Below are 17,278 nucleotides of genomic sequence, written 5' to 3' on the forward strand. Positions count from 1 at the left end.
AAAGTCAAGTTTTGAGAATACTTTGAAATTAGTCTATGGCAGTGGTTTCCAAATTTTAGTGACATGAGAGTCACTTAGGAAAACTTGTTAAAAATTGGGGGCCAGCCCGGTGGCCTAGTGGTTAAATTTGCACACTCTGCTTTGGCGGCCTGGGTTTGCAGGTTTGGATCCCAGGTGCAGACACATACCACTCGTCAGCCATGCTGTGGTGGCAACCCACATACAAAACAGAGGAAGAGTGGCACAGATGTTAGCTCAGGGAAAACCTTCCTCAAGCAAAAAGAGGAAGAGTGGCAATGGATGTTAAATCAGGGAGAACCTTCCTCAGCAAAAAAAAAAAAACAGGAAAGCAAACTGATGGACCTCAAGGCCTGGGCTGAGGCAGCATTTTTTTTTTTGAGGAAGATTAGCCCTGAGTTAACTGTTGTCAGTCCTCCTCTTTTTGCTGAAGAACACTGGCCCTGAGCTAACATCCATGCCCATCTTCCTCTGCTTTATATGTGGGACACCTACCATAGCATGGCTTGCCAAGCAGTGCCATGTCCACACTCGGGATCCAAACCGGTGAACCCCAGGCTGCTGAAGCAGAACCTTCGAACTTAACTGCCGCACCACTGGGCCAGCCCTAAGGCAGCATTTTTAACAAATTCCCCAAGTGATGCTCATGAAAGCTGCCCAATTTTAAACAGCAGTCTATGGAGAAGGGAAAAGGACATTTATGGAATGATTATATGTGTCAGACAAGTAAAAGATTCAAAGGGAATATAGGTACTGTTGCTGGTAAGAGAGAAAAACTACACTGTCATTAATATTTTCTGTGTACGCAAATTATACTTAGATTACTACATATCAAGGCTTGCAAACTCAAATGCTTTCATGGGTCAGAGTTCAACATATATAAATGAAGAGGGCAGAAAGTGCACTTTCCATCCTAAAAGAGGTGGAAATGATTTACCTTGACAAGAGCTACCCATGTAAAAATTCATGTAGAAATTCCAACCTAGCTTTGCCATAGCTTCTGATTTTTAAAAGATTTTCATATAAAAGGTCTTTATATGTAAATTAAAAATTGAACAAAAGAAAAACAAAGAACACCCTACAAAGGCCAAACAGGACATCTGTGGCCCATAGGTAAGAAAACCATCGTCCAAACCAGGATACTTCTGTAGTGAAAGGAGGTGCTATAATAATCATGCCAAGAAAATGGCCAAAAACCAGATAATTGAGGCAAACCAAGATGTATGGTCATTGTACCCAGGGGCCACTAGTGTGTTGCTTCTGCAGAGCACAATGGACATCATCCTTTGGTTCCTTTAAGAGTTTACTCGCTGGAGATGTTTAACATACAGACCAGGAACCATTACTTACACACACACACACACACACAAATACATACATATATATATATATATATATATATATGTATATATTTGAGGAAAGATAAGACTAAATACAAAAGTTTATATAAGAGAAGAACCACCCAGTAAGGAAAGACTTTATGCTCAAAGAAAAATCTCCTAATATTTGCCAAGAGGGAGGACCATAGGGATGACCTAATCCAAATCTGTTTTTTCACCAAAAAGAAAACTCAACGCCTAACTGGATTAAGTAGCTCCAGGTAGGGGAAATAAGAAATTGAGACCCAAAGGAACAAACCAATTCATAAACAGAGAAATAGGTAAGTAAATTATTGAGAAAAAAAATCCAGAAAGCATGTAGGTAGCCTGCAAGTGGCTACAAAACTGTAAGGGATTTTCTGCTCTATTTATATGGAATTAAAGCTAAAGTTGTCACACATCACCCTACTTTTAGTAAATAGCAGTTATTCAAATTGTGGCAGTAAATTAGCTTATTCTGACCTCCTACTTTTCATAATTCTTTATCAGCTTACTCTGATGTTCTTTTCTTCATGATTCTTTACCAGAACCTCCTATGGCTGCCTCTGATAGTGCACTTACTTGACACTACATATGACTGGTCACATTCGTCAACAGCTCAGTTTTGCTCATCACAGAAGATCATAGGACAATTCTGTACCACAACAGAGGCTGAAACCTGGGAATCTTGACCCTGAGTTCTATAATGTTTAGAACTTGTTGAAAACGTTTTTCCCTTTGAGGCTGCTACTGCTGACTCCTAAAAATCTTAGTCAATTAAAACTAACAACTAGGATACACAACCATGCACTGAAGCTTTAAAAAAAAAAAGTGAGTCATTTAATCATAAGTACAGTACCTTCCTATCAAAGAGTTTTGAAATATATGGCTTAAAGTAGTGCTCCTTTATTCCTTTGGCTTCTACTAGAAGTCCGTCATGCAGTTCACACAGAACAGAAATGATGCAGGGAGGCTCTTCAGAAGCCCTGAAGTCGGCAGTATGGAAATCAGATGGTAAACCTAGTGCAGCAGGGTGTGAAGAGCAACAAGGGGGGAAAAGAATATGGTCAACTTTTAAAACTCTTTTTCTAAAAATGATCAGTTTTTGAAAATAAATAAGGCCTTACCTTTAAATGACGGATTTAGCAAGTCACGTCTATTTGGGCATATAATGGCATTGGCAAAAATCAGATCCAAGCAGCACAGGAGTAAATGATAAGAGTTTACTAAATCATCTCCAATCATACGAAAATTACCTTTATAAGAAAAAAAATGAAAGACACAAAGACCAGAAACCTCTCATGTCAAATAGCACCAAGTTCCCATAGCAGAAATGTAAAACCACTGAAACTGTCACCTTACCCTTAGTATAAACAAAGAGCGTCCAACAGAAATTAAAGAGATCCTTAACACTGCAAGGAATCCTCCTAAAACGGGGAAAAAAAATGTACTGACTAGATAGCGAAATATCACTCCACATTTGTCATTTAAACTGAAACAGCAAATATAAATAACAAATAGTAAAGTCCAATTACATATAAAATTCCATTCACAAAAGACAATCTATGTTTCACTAAATGGACTTAAACAATTAAGCCTTTCCAATTTGCATAAAATAATCAGGACATAGAAAAATAAGTAAAAGTATTACCCTGAACTTCCAGATATGGGTAATTATAGATGGATTTAAAAAGAAATCTAAGTTTTTTGCAGATGCATACTTCTGGTAAAAAGCAGACTTTTAAAAATGCAAATTCCCTTAATAAGTTTGTATCATAATTTTTATGTCAATTATACAAGGATTAAGGGTCTCACCTCTGCTTCCTGCTTCGTGGTAACTTTGGTGGCTCTTCATATGGATTTTGAAATATATCTAAAAATATTGGCTCAAATTTTTTGAAAATTACAGTAGACACCTCAAAATTTCTTTCTAGCCTTTCTATACGTTCACGAAACTCTTGTGGCATATTTGACATGTCCATCCACTTCTTCATTTTATTAAAAAACTGTATTAAACTAAAAAAATAGAAAAAAGCAACTTTAAAATGAGTCCATATAACAGATGGAAAAGGAAACATTCCATTTATATCTAAGAATCTTTATTAAAAAGCCTAAATTTATTAAAAAAAAGAAAAAGTAAACAAAGAACCAAAAACCTCACTCCCAGGTACTATGCAACTGCTTTGGTTCCCAGAATTACCATGGGAATATAGATTTTGAATCAATGGTTATTACATAAAATGTCTTCTACTATGCAGGGAGTGACAGTATCTACTTCTTTTATTGGCTACAGCACTTAGGGCATTACAGACAATGCTTTGCACATCAATTACAAAGTAAATGTTAGTCAACAGATTGATGAGGTCACAGAATTAGTCTGAGGAAAGACAGAATCTTGCAAGTGGTGGATTCTGGACATTGATCACAAAGCACCAGACTGCTACAGGTTAGGAATAAAATTCAAGTGTTCCAACATGTGGTTCCATCACCACACATAAACTAAGAAGGTAGCACATACCCAGAAAATCACTTAATAGATTATTATTCTACCTTTTTGGCTTATCCAATTATGGGTATATTTTTTATGTTCCCACGTTAGTACCGTCTTAGATTGAAAATTTGTAGTGTTAAAGCTTATTTAAGTGTCTTGCACTATATACGGAGTGACAACTAATTTTTTTTTCAAAAAAAAGGTGATAGAAGACATCATCAGTTAATTGTCCATAGGTATTCAAACCCCAGACATGCTGACTGAAATCTGAGAATCTAAGAATCTTTTTAAAAAGTTCTTATCATGGGGCCGGCCCTGTGGCTGAGTGGTTAAGTTCTCTTGCTCTGCTTCAGTGGCCCAGGGTTTTGCCAGTTTGGATCCTGGGTGCGGACATGGCACTGCTGGTCAGGCCATGCTGAGGTGGCGTCCCACATGCCACAACTAGAAGGACCCACAACCGAAATATACAACTATGTACTGGGGGGGACTTGGGGGGGAAAAAAAGCAGGGAAAAAAAAGTTCTTAGCAGCAGCAGCAAAAAAATTTTGCCAGATTACTTAATTTTTTTTTGGCTAACAAATTACAGCCCCTTATATAGGACTTTGTTTTGGAGGTGGGGGATGCTCAGTACGTGAAATCCTTTCCTTTGTCTGAGGAAATTTCCCACTTTTGAGTCTTGCCTTCTACTAGATAGATCAGCTACACTGGAAGTTAGGGTGAATGTATAAAACCTGAGATCTTTGATCAGATATATCTGCTTGAGATTTTGAATGTGGAGCTGGTGGTGCAGAGAAGCAAGGAAGTGGTAAATTCTTACAGCAGGATCAATAGCAATATTTAGCTCCTAGGAACAAAAACAGTGGCAATGTCCAGGGATGGCCATGCAAGCTGTGTTCTTGTTAGATGGATTCTGTGGTATGTTTTTTGGGAATGTAGCCAGCCTCCTTTTATTCCTGGCTATTTTCCAAGCTTAATTTCTCAAGTCATCCTAAAGACTTTGTAAGCTATCCAATATCCTTCTAGTAAATTTCTTTTCTCCTTAAGTTAGCAAAGTTGGTAGTTGGTATCTCTCTTTTATAAACAAGAGCCTTGACTAATACATCCTCATATAAATCTAAAAACGGCTGTCCTAACCTGGAACAAAGTGCATCAGAGTGTTTGAAAACAAAAACACTTATAGCATTGTTACCACAAACTAGGATTGTGATTTTTAAAACTAAAATAAGTAAACTTCATGGCTTTTAAAACAATTCTGTTCACTTGGATTCTATTATAAAAAACACACTACTCCAATACACGAAAAGATGCTCCACATCATTAACCATCAGGGAAATACAAATCAAAACCACAATGAGATACCACTTCATGACTACTAAGAGGGAGGTAATATTAAAGACAGATAAGTGTTGGCAAGGATGTGGATAAAATGGAACCTTCATACACTGATGGTGGGAATGTAAACTGCTGTGGTCACTTTGGAAAACAGTCTGACAGTTCCTCAAAAGGTTAAACACAGAGTTACCATATGACCCAACAATTCCACTCATACACATATATATACACACAAGAGAAATGAAAATATATGCCTACACAAAAACTTGTAAACAAATGTTCATAGCAGAATTATTCCTAATAGCCAAAAGGTGGAAACAACTCAAATGCCCTTCAACTAATAAATGGATAAACAAAATGTGGTATATCCATACAATGGAATATTATTCAGCCACAAAAAAATGAAGTGCGGATACATGCTACAACATGGATGAACCGTGAAAATATTATACCAAGTAAAAGAAGTGAATCATAAAGGAATACCATATATTATATGATTTCACTTATAGGAAATGTCCAGAATAGATAATTCAATCGAAACAGAAAGTAGATTAGTGGTTGCCAAAGGATAGGGGTTGGGGGGCTGGAGAATAAGGAATGAATACTAATGGGTATGAGGATTCTTTTGGGGGGATGAAAATGTTCCAGAGTTGATCGTGGTGAATACATGAATATATTAAAAGCTGCTGAATTGTACACGTAAATGGATGAACTGTATAGTATGTGCGTTAAAATCCAATAAGGTTGTTTAAAAAATCAAAAATACTACTTCCAAAAAGGTACAGTGAAATGTTCTAGAGGTATTAATTTGTTCACCTTTCTAGGGACAACTTGGCAACATGAATAAAAAGCATTAAAAATCCTCAAATTCATCCAAAAATTGCTTTTATAAGAATCTAAATTAAGAAGAAAGTCGAGGGGCCAGCCCTGTGGCCAAGTGGTTAAGTTTGCACGCTCCACTTTGGTGGCCCAGAGTTTCGCTGGTTTGAATCCTGGGAGCGGACAGGGCACCACTTGTCAGATCACGCTGAGGCGGCATTCCACATAGCACAACCAGAAGGATCTACAACTATGTACTGGGGGACATTGGGGAGAAAAAGAAGACTGGCAACAGATGTTAGCTCAGGTGCCAATCTTTAAAAACAAAAAAAAAGTCAGTCAAAGATATGGACACAAATATCTATACAAAGATGCATACCACGATAACCTTTGTGTGACAATTTTCCTTTTTTTAATAGATAATGCACAACTACAAAATTAGTCTTCTGCCAAAAGTGTATATCTCCATGGACTTATATAATGCCTCATGCACTGTCATGGTATTCCACACAGCATTACTTCTGATCAAGGAACTTACTTCACAGGAAATAAAGTGTGGCAATGGGCCCATGCTCATGGAATTCACTAGTCTTACCATGTTCCCTACCAACTTGGAGCTGCTGTCTTGAAAGAACTGTGGAATGACTTTTTGAAGACTCAGTTACAGTGCCAGCTAGGTGGCAAGACCTTGCATGGCTGGGGTAAGGTTCTTCGGGGAGCTGTATATGCTCTGAATCAGCAATCAAGGGACGGAAATGGGAGTGGCACCACTCACTATTACCCCTGGTAACCCACCAGCAAAATTTTTGCTTCCTGACCCCATGACATTATGCTCTGTTGGCCTAAAGGACTTATTTCCAAAAAGAGGAATGCTTCCACCAAGAGATACACCAATGATCCACTGAAGACTGCCATCTGGGCACTTTGGGCTCCTTATGCCTCTAAAGCAACAGGCAAAGAAGGGAGTTCCTGTGCTGGGTGGAGTCACTGATCCCAACTATCAAGGAGAAACTGGACTGCTACTCCACAATGGAGGTAAAGAAGAGTAGAATACAGGAGATCCCTTAGGGCATCACTTAGTATTACCACGCTCTGTGATTAAAGTCAATGGAAAACTACGAAAGCGCAATTCAGGCAGGACGACTAACGGTCCAAACTCTTCAGAAATGAAGGTCTGGGTCACCCCACCAGGTAAGAATCATAACCAGCTAAGGTGCTTGCTGAGGTCAAAGGACAAATGGACTGGGCAGTGGAAGAAGGTAGTTATAAATACCAACTACAACCATGTGACCAGTTACAGAAATAAGGACTGTAATTGTTATGAGTATTTCTTCCATGTTTTATTATAAATATGTGTATGTGTATATATGTATCAAATATCTTTGTATTCTTTCCTCTCCTATCCCCTTGTCCTGTAACATAATATGTACCAACTTTATAGTATTTAAATTATAGGATATCAAGGAGAAGAGTAAACATCACCCAAGGACTTTGCATCCTCTCTTGAGGAAAGAGTTAGTGCATTTTTGGTTGTATGTGGGATCATGTAGGTGAAAGTATGATCTTGTTATTGTCTTTACATAGGGATTAAGTATGGTTTAAGAAGATGTGTATGGGTGCCCAGACATTTGGTCAAACATTATTCTGGATGGTTCTGTGAAATATTTTTTTTGGATGAAATTAACATTTAGATTAGTGAATTCTGAGTACAGCACATTACTCTTCATGATACAGGTGGGCCTTGTCCAATCAGGTGAAGGTCTTAACAAAGAAAACCTGACCTCCTCCCAAGTGAGAAGGACTTCTGCCTGCAGACTGCCTTTGTATTAAAACTACAACTCTTCCCTGGGTCTCCAGCCTGCTGGCCTACCCCAGGTTTTGAACTCTTCAAGCCTCCACAATTGTGTGAGCCAATAGCTTAAAATAAATGACTTTCCCTCGCCCTCCACCCCACATATGTGCACATTCATTCTCTAACATAATATAATATATATTATAAGTAGATACATATTTTTTTACACATTCTATTGGTTCTGCTTCTCTGGAGAACTCTAACTAACATACATATCATTTTTTCTGAATCAACTGAGAGTAAGGTGTGGATATCATGCCCCTTTACTCAAAAATATCTCACTTTCTATTTTCTGAGAAAGAGGACATTGTCTTTACCTAACCAAGTGCAATTATCAAAATCAGAAAATTTTACACTGATAAAATACTACTGATTCACATTTAAATTTAAAATTCACCAATTGTCCCAATAATAATGTTCTTTATAGCAATTTTTAATTTCCAAATCTAGGATCTAATCCAGCAGCATACATTGTATTTATATGTTATTTCCTTTTAGTTTCCTTTAATCTGGAACAGTTCCTCAGACTCTCTTTCGTGACACCAACATTTTGGAAGAGAACAGGCCAGTTATTTTGTGGTCCCTAATATGGGTTTGTCTCATGCTTCCCTCATTATTAGATTTAGGCTTTGTATTTTTGACAGAGTACTATATAAGTGATGTCATATCCTCAGAGGATCATATCCATTTGTCCCATTACTGCTGATAACTCTGCACTTGATTTAGGTGGTATCTACCAAGTTTTCCACCTCAAAATTTCTATTTTCCCTTTGTAATTAATTGGTGACTTGTAGGGAGATATTCTGCAATTATGTAAATATTCTGCTCTCACCAGACTTCTATCCACTCGTTTTAGCATCCACTGATGATTCTTCCCTCAACCAATTATTACCATGAGGTTGAAATGGTGATTTGTTTCTAACTACCAATTCTCTACATTTATTAGTTGGTATTCTAATGTAAGGAAGAGGTTTCCCTTCTTCCCTATTTATCAACATAGATTTTATTCAGTTATAATCTATTACTGTCCTTATTCATTTCAATGTTCAAATTATCCCAGATTTGACTACCAACATGAGGCTTTTCAAGATAGCCTATGTCCAGGGGCCAGTCCCGTGGCAGAGTAGCTAAGTTCACATGCTCTCCTTCAGCAGCTCAGGGTTTTGCTGGTTCGAATCCTGGGCGTGGACATGGCACCGCTCGTCAAGCCATGCTGAGGCGGCATCCCACATGCCACAACTAGAAGGACCCACAACTAAAAATACACAACTATGTACTGGGGGGCTTTGGGGAGTAAAAGGAAAAATAAAATGTTAAAAAAAAAAAAGATAGCCTATGTCCCTTGGACACAATCCCAACATTTTTCGTGCACTTCCTTTACTTTCTGGCATAATAGGCTGATCCAGGTTCTTCAGAAAAAATAGGTCTGCCCCAGCTTTTGAATCACCCATTTCCCTGAAGACATGATGCTAAGTGAAATAAGCCAGTCACAAAAGGATAAATACTGTATGATTCCACTTACATGAAGTACCTAGAACAGTCAAAATCATAAAGACAGAAAGTAGAACGGTGGTTGCCAAGGGCTAGGAGCAGGAGGAAAAGGAGAGTCACTGTTCAACTGGTATGGAGTTCCAGTTCGGGAAGATGAAAAAGTTCTGGAGATGGATGGTGGTGATGGTTGCACAAAACGTGAATGTATTTAATGCCACTGAATTGTACATTTAAAATTGGTTAAAATGGTAAATTTTATGTTACGTATATTTTAACACACACAACACCAAAAACAAATTATAGAGATGGTAAATATGGGGCATATGTCCCAATATTGGCACACTACTGAATTTTAATGGCACTCCAAAGATAAAAAAGAAAATTACTTTGTAAAAAACTAACATCATCAATGTTCCAATTAAAATATATAAAAAATAATTTTTCATGAAGTAAATTTTTACTCAGGCTCTATCAAATATAAAAATAATGAATAAACAAAAGTCATCTTGATTTAAATCACAAGTTACTGAAAAACTTGTGAAAAAATGTGGAAAAATTACTTCTCAATACTTAAAACAATGAGATGCAGACTTCTTTATTAAAATGAATTAAAAATTCAAATTGCACAACAGATACTACTTTTTAAAATACTACACAATAATAAAACAAATTTTTATATGAAAATTTTTTTTAAATTTGTAAGTTGTTTTGGTTAAGTTTTTGTTTTTGCAAACTGAAACTGAAGAGGAACACAGTTCAAAAGAGACATACTAATATAGATCTGTGTGTAGATACACATGTGATACAGCATGGACTTGGGAGGCTCTGCCCCTTACCAGGTGCATATAACCTCTGGGAGTTAATTTAATCTCTTAGTGATTTGATTACCTTATCTGGAAAACAAGATTTATTTCATGGAATTACTGTGAGGATTAAATGAATAAATACATGCAAACCCTTAGTACATAGTAAGTGTCTGGCACACATGTAAGTACTCAATAAAAATCTGCTAGTTTTACATGTGTATCTATAACCTATACTTATATAGCCTTTTCCAGTAGGATTTAGTAAAATATTTGATGGGTATTTCCCCATGTCTATAAAGATCTACACAATCATTTAAAATTACATTTAAAGTTGACATTTTGAAAATAGCCCAAATTATTATAAATCAATGCAAATAACAAGGTCACTTGCAATACTTTTTTATTTGTCTGAATGAACATGTTGATGCTGGTCAACTGTTCTTTTAGCAATTAAGAATCTGACACTTAAAAATTTTTTTTACATCAATCTACATTTAAAAAGCATACAACTTTTGACCCATCACTACACTTTTAGGAATTTAATCTGAAATAGATATTTACAATGATGTTCACTTGTCTGTAATCACAAAGGACTGGATACAACCTAAATGTCTATCAAAAATGGGCTGACTAGGGGCTGGCCCGATGGCCGAGTGGTTAAGTTCGCGCACTCCGCTGCAGGTGGCCCAGTGTTTCGTTGGTTCGAATCCTGGGCGTGGACATGGCACTGCTCATCAAACCACGCTGAGGCAGCGTCCCACATGCCACAACTAGAAGGACCCACAACGAAGAACATACAACTATGTACCGGGGGGCTTTGGGGAGAAAAAGGAAAAAAAAAAAAAGGGCTGACTAAATATACGAAACATCCTTATATCTTAAAATATCCTAGAGTCATTAAAAATATAATGAGGTAGAATTACATATGCTGATTTGGAAGGATTTACAGAATACAAAGTAAGAAAAGCAACTGCAGAACAATACATATAATATGATCTTATGTTTAAAAAAAAAAGATTTTTTTCTCTTTAACAATTTATTAACAGTAAATTATTAATAGTAGTTAATTCTGGGGAGTGAAAAAAGAAGACATCTTTCTACTTTCAACTCTTCTGCATTATTTGAAATTTTTTAAATCTTTTTTTTATTGTGGTAAAAGCATATATAAAATTTACCATTTTAACCATTTTTAAGTGTACAGTTCAGTGGCATTAAGTACATTCACATTGTGCAACCATCACCACCATCCATCTCCAGAAGTCTTTTCATTATTTCAAATTTTTATCATGAGCTTATACTGCTCTAAATTTTAAGTTGTTCCTTTTTTGTTCAGTTTCCCCAATCTATTATTACAAAGATTTAAAAATTTTTATATTGTCAGTCATGAGAAATATTGATAGAAAAAGATCAGATTGTTTTATACTACAATGGATAAAGTTTTGCTCAATTAAAAAATTACCTAAATTCCATCAATCTTAACTATACTTTCATTTTATTCTTATCATCAATGACAAAAATTGATTATCTATTTAAGTTTTAAAAATTGTCTTGACTTTATTATTTTTCTATTTATAGAAACCAAAATTGATCTGCAAAATTTTTTAAATTTAGCATGAACGAAACTTAATTGTCCTCCCTGGATAGGGCTTTATTTAAAGTTTGTTTCTTTTCTATCCTGGAAATCCAAGATAACAAAGAGATAATGACTCTAAATTGTTTTGATATGGGTAAAAAATCCAGAAATAGAGAATAATATCACCTATCCCAATCTGGATCACTCCATTTCATTTGTTTTGTATCCAGGCAAATAGTTCCACACGGCTGATTCTAGAGCAAGTAAAAGCTATAGCTAAGATCCACCAATTGCTAGTATTTGCAAGGGAAAAAATATTAACCACACAGGAGAGAAACAGGACAACACCTTGACCAGATGATCAAAATTAACATCACCAATGAGAGGAAGATGGATATCATGTGCCTCCAAACATGATATACACAGGACACAAAATCATTTATGTAGTTTTCCATCTGGGAATGCATAACCTGCATCTAATCATAAGGAAACAGGAGACAAATCCAAAATGAGGAAAAATCTATTAAAAAGGAGGACAAGGTGGTCGTGGACTATATCCTTCAAAAATATCAATGTCATGGGGCCGGCCTGGTGGTGCAGTGGTTAAGTTCACACATTCCCCTTCTTGGAGGCCCAGGGTTCACCGGTTCGGATCCCGGGTGCAGACATGGCACCACTTGGCACACTATCCTGTGGTAGGTGTCCCACATATAAAGTAGAGGAAGATGGGCACAATGTTAGCTGAGGGCCAGGCTTCCTCAGCAAAAAAGAGGAGGACTGGCAGTAGTTAGCTCAGGGCTAATCTTCCTCAAAAAAAAAAAAAAAATCAATGTCATAAAAGACAAAGGCTGTGGAAACTTCCCTGATCAAAAGAAGCTAAAGAGACTTGACAAATGGATGCAATACTTGATCCTAGACTAGAGACTGTACTTGAAGAAAAAAAAATGCTATATTATTGGATCAACTCATAAAACTAGATTAGAGATGACAGATTATTGGATCAATGTTAATATTGCTGAAGTTTATAAGTGCATTGTAGTCATTTAAGGAAATACACACCAAAGTATTTAGAGGTAAAGGGCTATAATGTACGCCCCTTACTTTGAAGCATTTGAGGAAAAATATTATTTAAGAGAGAAAGGTCAATGACAAAAATGGGGTAAAATGTCAATAATAAATCAATCTGGGTCAAGGATACACAGGTTTTCTTTGAACTTTTCTTATTTTCGCAACTTTTCTGAAAGCCTGAAATTATTTCCAGATTTAAAAAAATTAATGGGGCCGGCCCTGTGGCCGAGTGGTTAAGTTTGTGTGCTCTGCTTCAGCGGTCTGAGGTTTGCCGGTTCAGATCCTGGGCGCAGACATGCACTGCTCATCAGGCCATGCTGTGGTGGCATCCCACACAGAAGAGCTAGAATGACCCACAACTAGGATATAGAACTGTGTACTGGGGCTTTGGGAAGAAAAAAAAAGAGAAAGATTGGCAACAGATGTTAGCTCAGGGCCAATCTTCCTCACCAAAAAAAGGTATAAAAAAATTAATGAAAAAATTATAGATAAAAAAGATTTAGTTAGAGGCCTCTGGCTGAAGTCAGAATTTGAGGAAGAAAGGCTGAAGAAGAATGTGAGAATTGAGAAAAGATACCTATATGATAATAAACTTAGAATGAAATAAAGTTAAATGATTTAAAATAAAGAGAAATTAAACTCTAAAATTAAATTTAGGACTTAAAACAATGTTTGAAAAATCAAAGTGCTTTACCTTAATTTAGCTGAACGTAGTATTCTGGTAAGTGAAACACAATTTCCTTCCATGATACCCTTTCCAACTGTAGGAATAATGCTTTTGCGGCATGCAACATATAATGAACATGCCAACCAGTGTATAACTTCTCCCTGGCAGGCAAAAGACAAACAGCAAAATGGATACATTATGTTAAAATGCTTGAATTCTAGAACTAGAAGAGATCTTAGAATTAACTGGTATAATTTTCATTCTGTATGTAACAGGCCATCGAGAGGGGAAGATACTTGCCCAAAGTCACAGAGCTTAGTTGGTTGCAGTAACGGGTATAACACTTCTTATTCTCAGTCCAGTGTAACATGCTAAATCAGTATTAATCTAAAGATGGATCTGTCACCTACACCTCAAATCTAATGTTACTGAGAGTTCTCTTAAAATTTCTTAGCATTAGCTTTCTCAATTTTAAAACACCAGTCATGCCCTTAATTGATGCTGAAGTTTCTACCATTTTAGCTTTGTTTAAGTTTGGCAGAGAAAGGAAAGAAGAGAGTAGAAAGATGGCAAGGGAGTCACAATAAAAATTAATACCTATCTTGTACAACATAAAGAAGACTATCATTTTTGTGAGGTAAAAATTGGAGGATTTACTCCAATCTTTAAAATAGTAAGTATGGCTCTCTATCTCAGCAGATATCTCAATTTACAATGCTACAAAAAAGATAACATTTTGGAATTCAACACTTAATTCTCTGCTTTAGACTTGAGACATCTCCATGCTAGGATCATGTTATGACTTCACTGCTGAACTATATATGAAATTTAAGGATTAAGAATTAGACACAAATCTCACAGCACGACATCATACTGCTCCTATTTACTCTTCTGCAGATCCTCTTTAAGGCCAGACTCTAGAAGGATAAAAAGATTGATGAAAAGTTTTCTTGCAATAATCCAAAAGGGATGAGTAGAAAAGGGTGCCACCAATAAAGCTAAAACCCAGTGTTCCTACCCTAAAGTAGTGAGAGGTCTTATTTGCTCAAGGCGTTAAACGAGGCAGGAAAGCTTAAGGTTGAATGTTTTTAGAAGCCTTGATTAGTGAATTGTTTGGAAATAACATCCAAGTATTATGGAGCCTTTGGATACAGGCTGCTAGAGGAAAACACCATTAAGAAAGAAAATTTAAATACTGGAGATACAGTATTGCTTTGATTTTTTTCCTTAAAAAGAAAAAAAAGTCACCTATATTATTTATTCTAGTTCCCTGATGCTAGGCCTTAGAAATACAAAGATGATTTCTGACCACACAGAACTCCAGGTCTAGAGGTAAGAGGAGGAACAGATGCTATCATGTCTAATTGGTGAGATACAAGCCATAAGAATTATTAAAGTGTCTGGGAGAGTACAGTGTAGTGAGTACCTGATTTTGACTGGAGGTCCGGGAAGGATTCAAGACAGAGTTAAAACTGGTGAGTGGTAAGTCACCAAAATGTGAGGGGGCGGCCAAGGGGAAAACGTGCACAGGAGGCTGTCAGGTGGACTAGGGGCGGGTAAGGGCTGGGGAGGGGGGTTCTCAGGAAGCAGCAGATGTATGAAAATGCCTACGCCAAGAGCCTTTCACCAAAAAAAAAAAAAAAAAAGAAGAAGAAGAAAAGAAAAAAACCCACTCTGGACAGAATTAACACAAAATCTTAACTCACACATCTGTGCTTTCTGAATCACACACCTCAGATGCCCTGATCAACTCTGCCGAACCGGAAAGTTAGCTCTTTACTCTTCCCCGGAGCGCGGGGTGAGGGAGCTTCCAGGCGGAGGAAACGGCCGGAGAAGGTCCACAGCAGGAGCAAACTCGGCCCGTTCGAGAATCTGGAAGCGACGCCCCGTTCGCTTCCCCGGGCACCATGTGCTCTCAGTAAACGCTTATTCAGGGAGACCCAGGATGTCAGAAATGCGTTCTCAGGCTCTCAAACACCAGTCTGTCTCCAACGGAGGCCGCAACGCACAACCTCCCTCACTCGCTTATTCTTCCCTCAGCCCTCGGCCGGCCGCCCAGGGCCGCCGACCCCCGTCCCGCACCCAGGGCACCCAGTCCTATCCCGGACACGCACCGGGGCCTCCTCGGGCACCTCCCCTCCCAGGCCGACACTGGACGCTCAGCTCCACAGTCCCAACCGCACGCCCTGGACCCGGCATAACTGCTCCCGGGGCGGGGAGTCGGAGGAGCGCTCGGGGTGGGGGGGGGGGGGGTCCAGGCCGCTGGGACCACGAAAGCCTCCGACCCAAGGCCACCGGGGCAACGCGCCGAAAGCCAGCGCGTCACGCTTCTGCCCAGAGCGGGCTGAGCGCGTCTGGATGCGACAATCAGGAGCAGGACGAGCCGGGCAAGCCGCCCCTCCGGGCCCGGCCAGCAGCACCCGGGAAGCAGACGAGCGCTGCCCGCCCCGCGCGCAGGCCGCGGCGAGGACTGGAGACAGGCGCGTCGGGGCAGCCTAACCACGACAGCCTGCAGTTACTCTACTCGGAGCCGGACTCCGTGCTGAGCCTCAGGAGGCTCGAACGGCCCCATCGGCGACAGCAGCATCCCGTGCGGACCGGCTTGGACCAGAGTGCAGCGCAGCCGGCGCCGGGGGGGGCCGCCCGCACCTCCGCCCCGGCGAGGCGGGGCCGGGAGGCCGAGGGCCCCACAGCGGCCCTGCGAGCGCGGGCAGGCAGCTTCCCCTCCGCGGGGGCTGCCGCGAGCCACGCGAGCCGACACCCGTCAAGCGCGGGGCGGGGGAGTCCCGGCGCGCACCTCCTCCGGGCTCTGACCAATCTTTGTGTTTTATCGACGTGAGGGCAGAACCGCGGCGTGCGTGGCGCTCGGCGGGGCCCAGGGAGTCTGGTCTGGAGCCCAGGGGACCCCGAGGGGCGTGTGACCTGGGACAAGCCGCTTCTTTTCCGGACTTCAGTTTCCCGCCTCAAAAAAAAAAAAAAAAGGATCGATCGGTCTACACCGGCCCTCCCAGCTTCGCGCCCCTCGGTGCCCGGCGGGGCAGAGACCCTCCTGGGTGGGGAACTGCCCCCAGCCCATAGGGGGGTGGAGGCGGGGCGGGGGTGGGGCCTGGCGAGGGTCGGGCCGGCCGCCCCACCGGCGCCGCTCACCTCTAGGCTGTATTTGCCCCGGATGGCGGCGAAGTCGTCCAGGGCTTCGGCCGCGCTCCCCTCGTCCAGGTTCAGCTCCTGGCACAGGGCCTGCAGCGCCTCCCTGGCCGCGGCGACCACCGCCGCCCCCTCGGCGTGGGGCTCGTTCTCGAACATCCCCTCAGGCCCTGCGGGCGGCGCAGTCGCAGCCCCCCACTCCTTTCTCCCTCCTGGGCGCGCTACCCACAACCCCCTGCGCCAAAGCGCGCGAAAATCGGCAGTGACAGAGGAACGTCTCTTTGACAGTCTGCATCCGCGTTTCCCCTCAAAAAAGTCCGTTCGTCCTCTAGGGCTCCTGGCCGTCCCTCTCCGGAAATGTCATAATAAGACGGACCTCGGGTCCTGAAAAACACCTGGACTGGACCCTTGGCGGACAGCGGTGGACACAGCCAGCGGGGCAAGTTGGGAGCGGAGGGATCGGCAGTCCGCGCGCAGGGTCTGCTGGGAGTTGTAGTCCTTTTCCTGTCTTGAAGCTGGCGGCGCCGCCCTGGTCTCCGCGGCTCTTGGGTCTGGGAAGGCCTGCGAGGTGGCCTCGTTCATCTTAGGGAGAAGCCTCGTCTGTGCCGCCAACCCGTGGGCCTGGGTTCGTCAATGCCCCGCGGCGCCAAACATAGTCT

At 40.5% G+C, this 17,278-nt stretch overlaps 1 protein-coding gene across 10 annotated transcripts in view; it reads right to left on the reverse strand.

Annotated features, from left to right (window-relative positions):
• The window catches only part of RBL1 (RB transcriptional corepressor like 1), a 62,967-nt gene extending 45,851 nt beyond the window's left edge, over nt 1-17,116 (reverse strand). For 3 of the 10 annotated variants that reach the window (XR_011430996.1, XR_011430995.1, XM_070247708.1), the window contains exons 1-6: nt 16,623-17,048; nt 13,503-13,636; nt 3,192-3,392; nt 2,739-2,803; nt 2,504-2,632; nt 2,236-2,396 (exon numbers count right to left, since the gene is read on the reverse strand). Coding sequence is in view for 6 of the 10 variants with exons in the window: in XM_070247708.1 (XP_070103809.1) it covers nt 2,236-2,396; nt 2,504-2,632; nt 2,739-2,803; nt 3,192-3,392; nt 13,503-13,636; nt 16,623-16,778 (846 nt within the window). In the remaining 4 variants the exon portion in view is untranslated. Of the gene's footprint in view, nt 1-2,235; nt 2,397-2,503; nt 2,633-2,738; nt 2,804-3,191; nt 3,393-13,502; nt 13,637-15,207; nt 16,129-16,272; nt 16,438-16,622 lie in introns of those variants that run through there. The other 7 variants (XM_070247706.1, XM_070247709.1, XM_014735141.3 and 4 more) reach the window with 7 other exon arrangements.
• Nucleotides 17,117-17,278: the final 162 nt, after the last annotated feature.

This window comes from Equus caballus, chromosome 22 (assembly GCF_041296265.1).
Source record: "Equus caballus isolate H_3958 breed thoroughbred chromosome 22, TB-T2T, whole genome shotgun sequence".
NCBI lineage: Eukaryota > Metazoa > Chordata > Mammalia > Perissodactyla > Equidae > Equus > Equus caballus.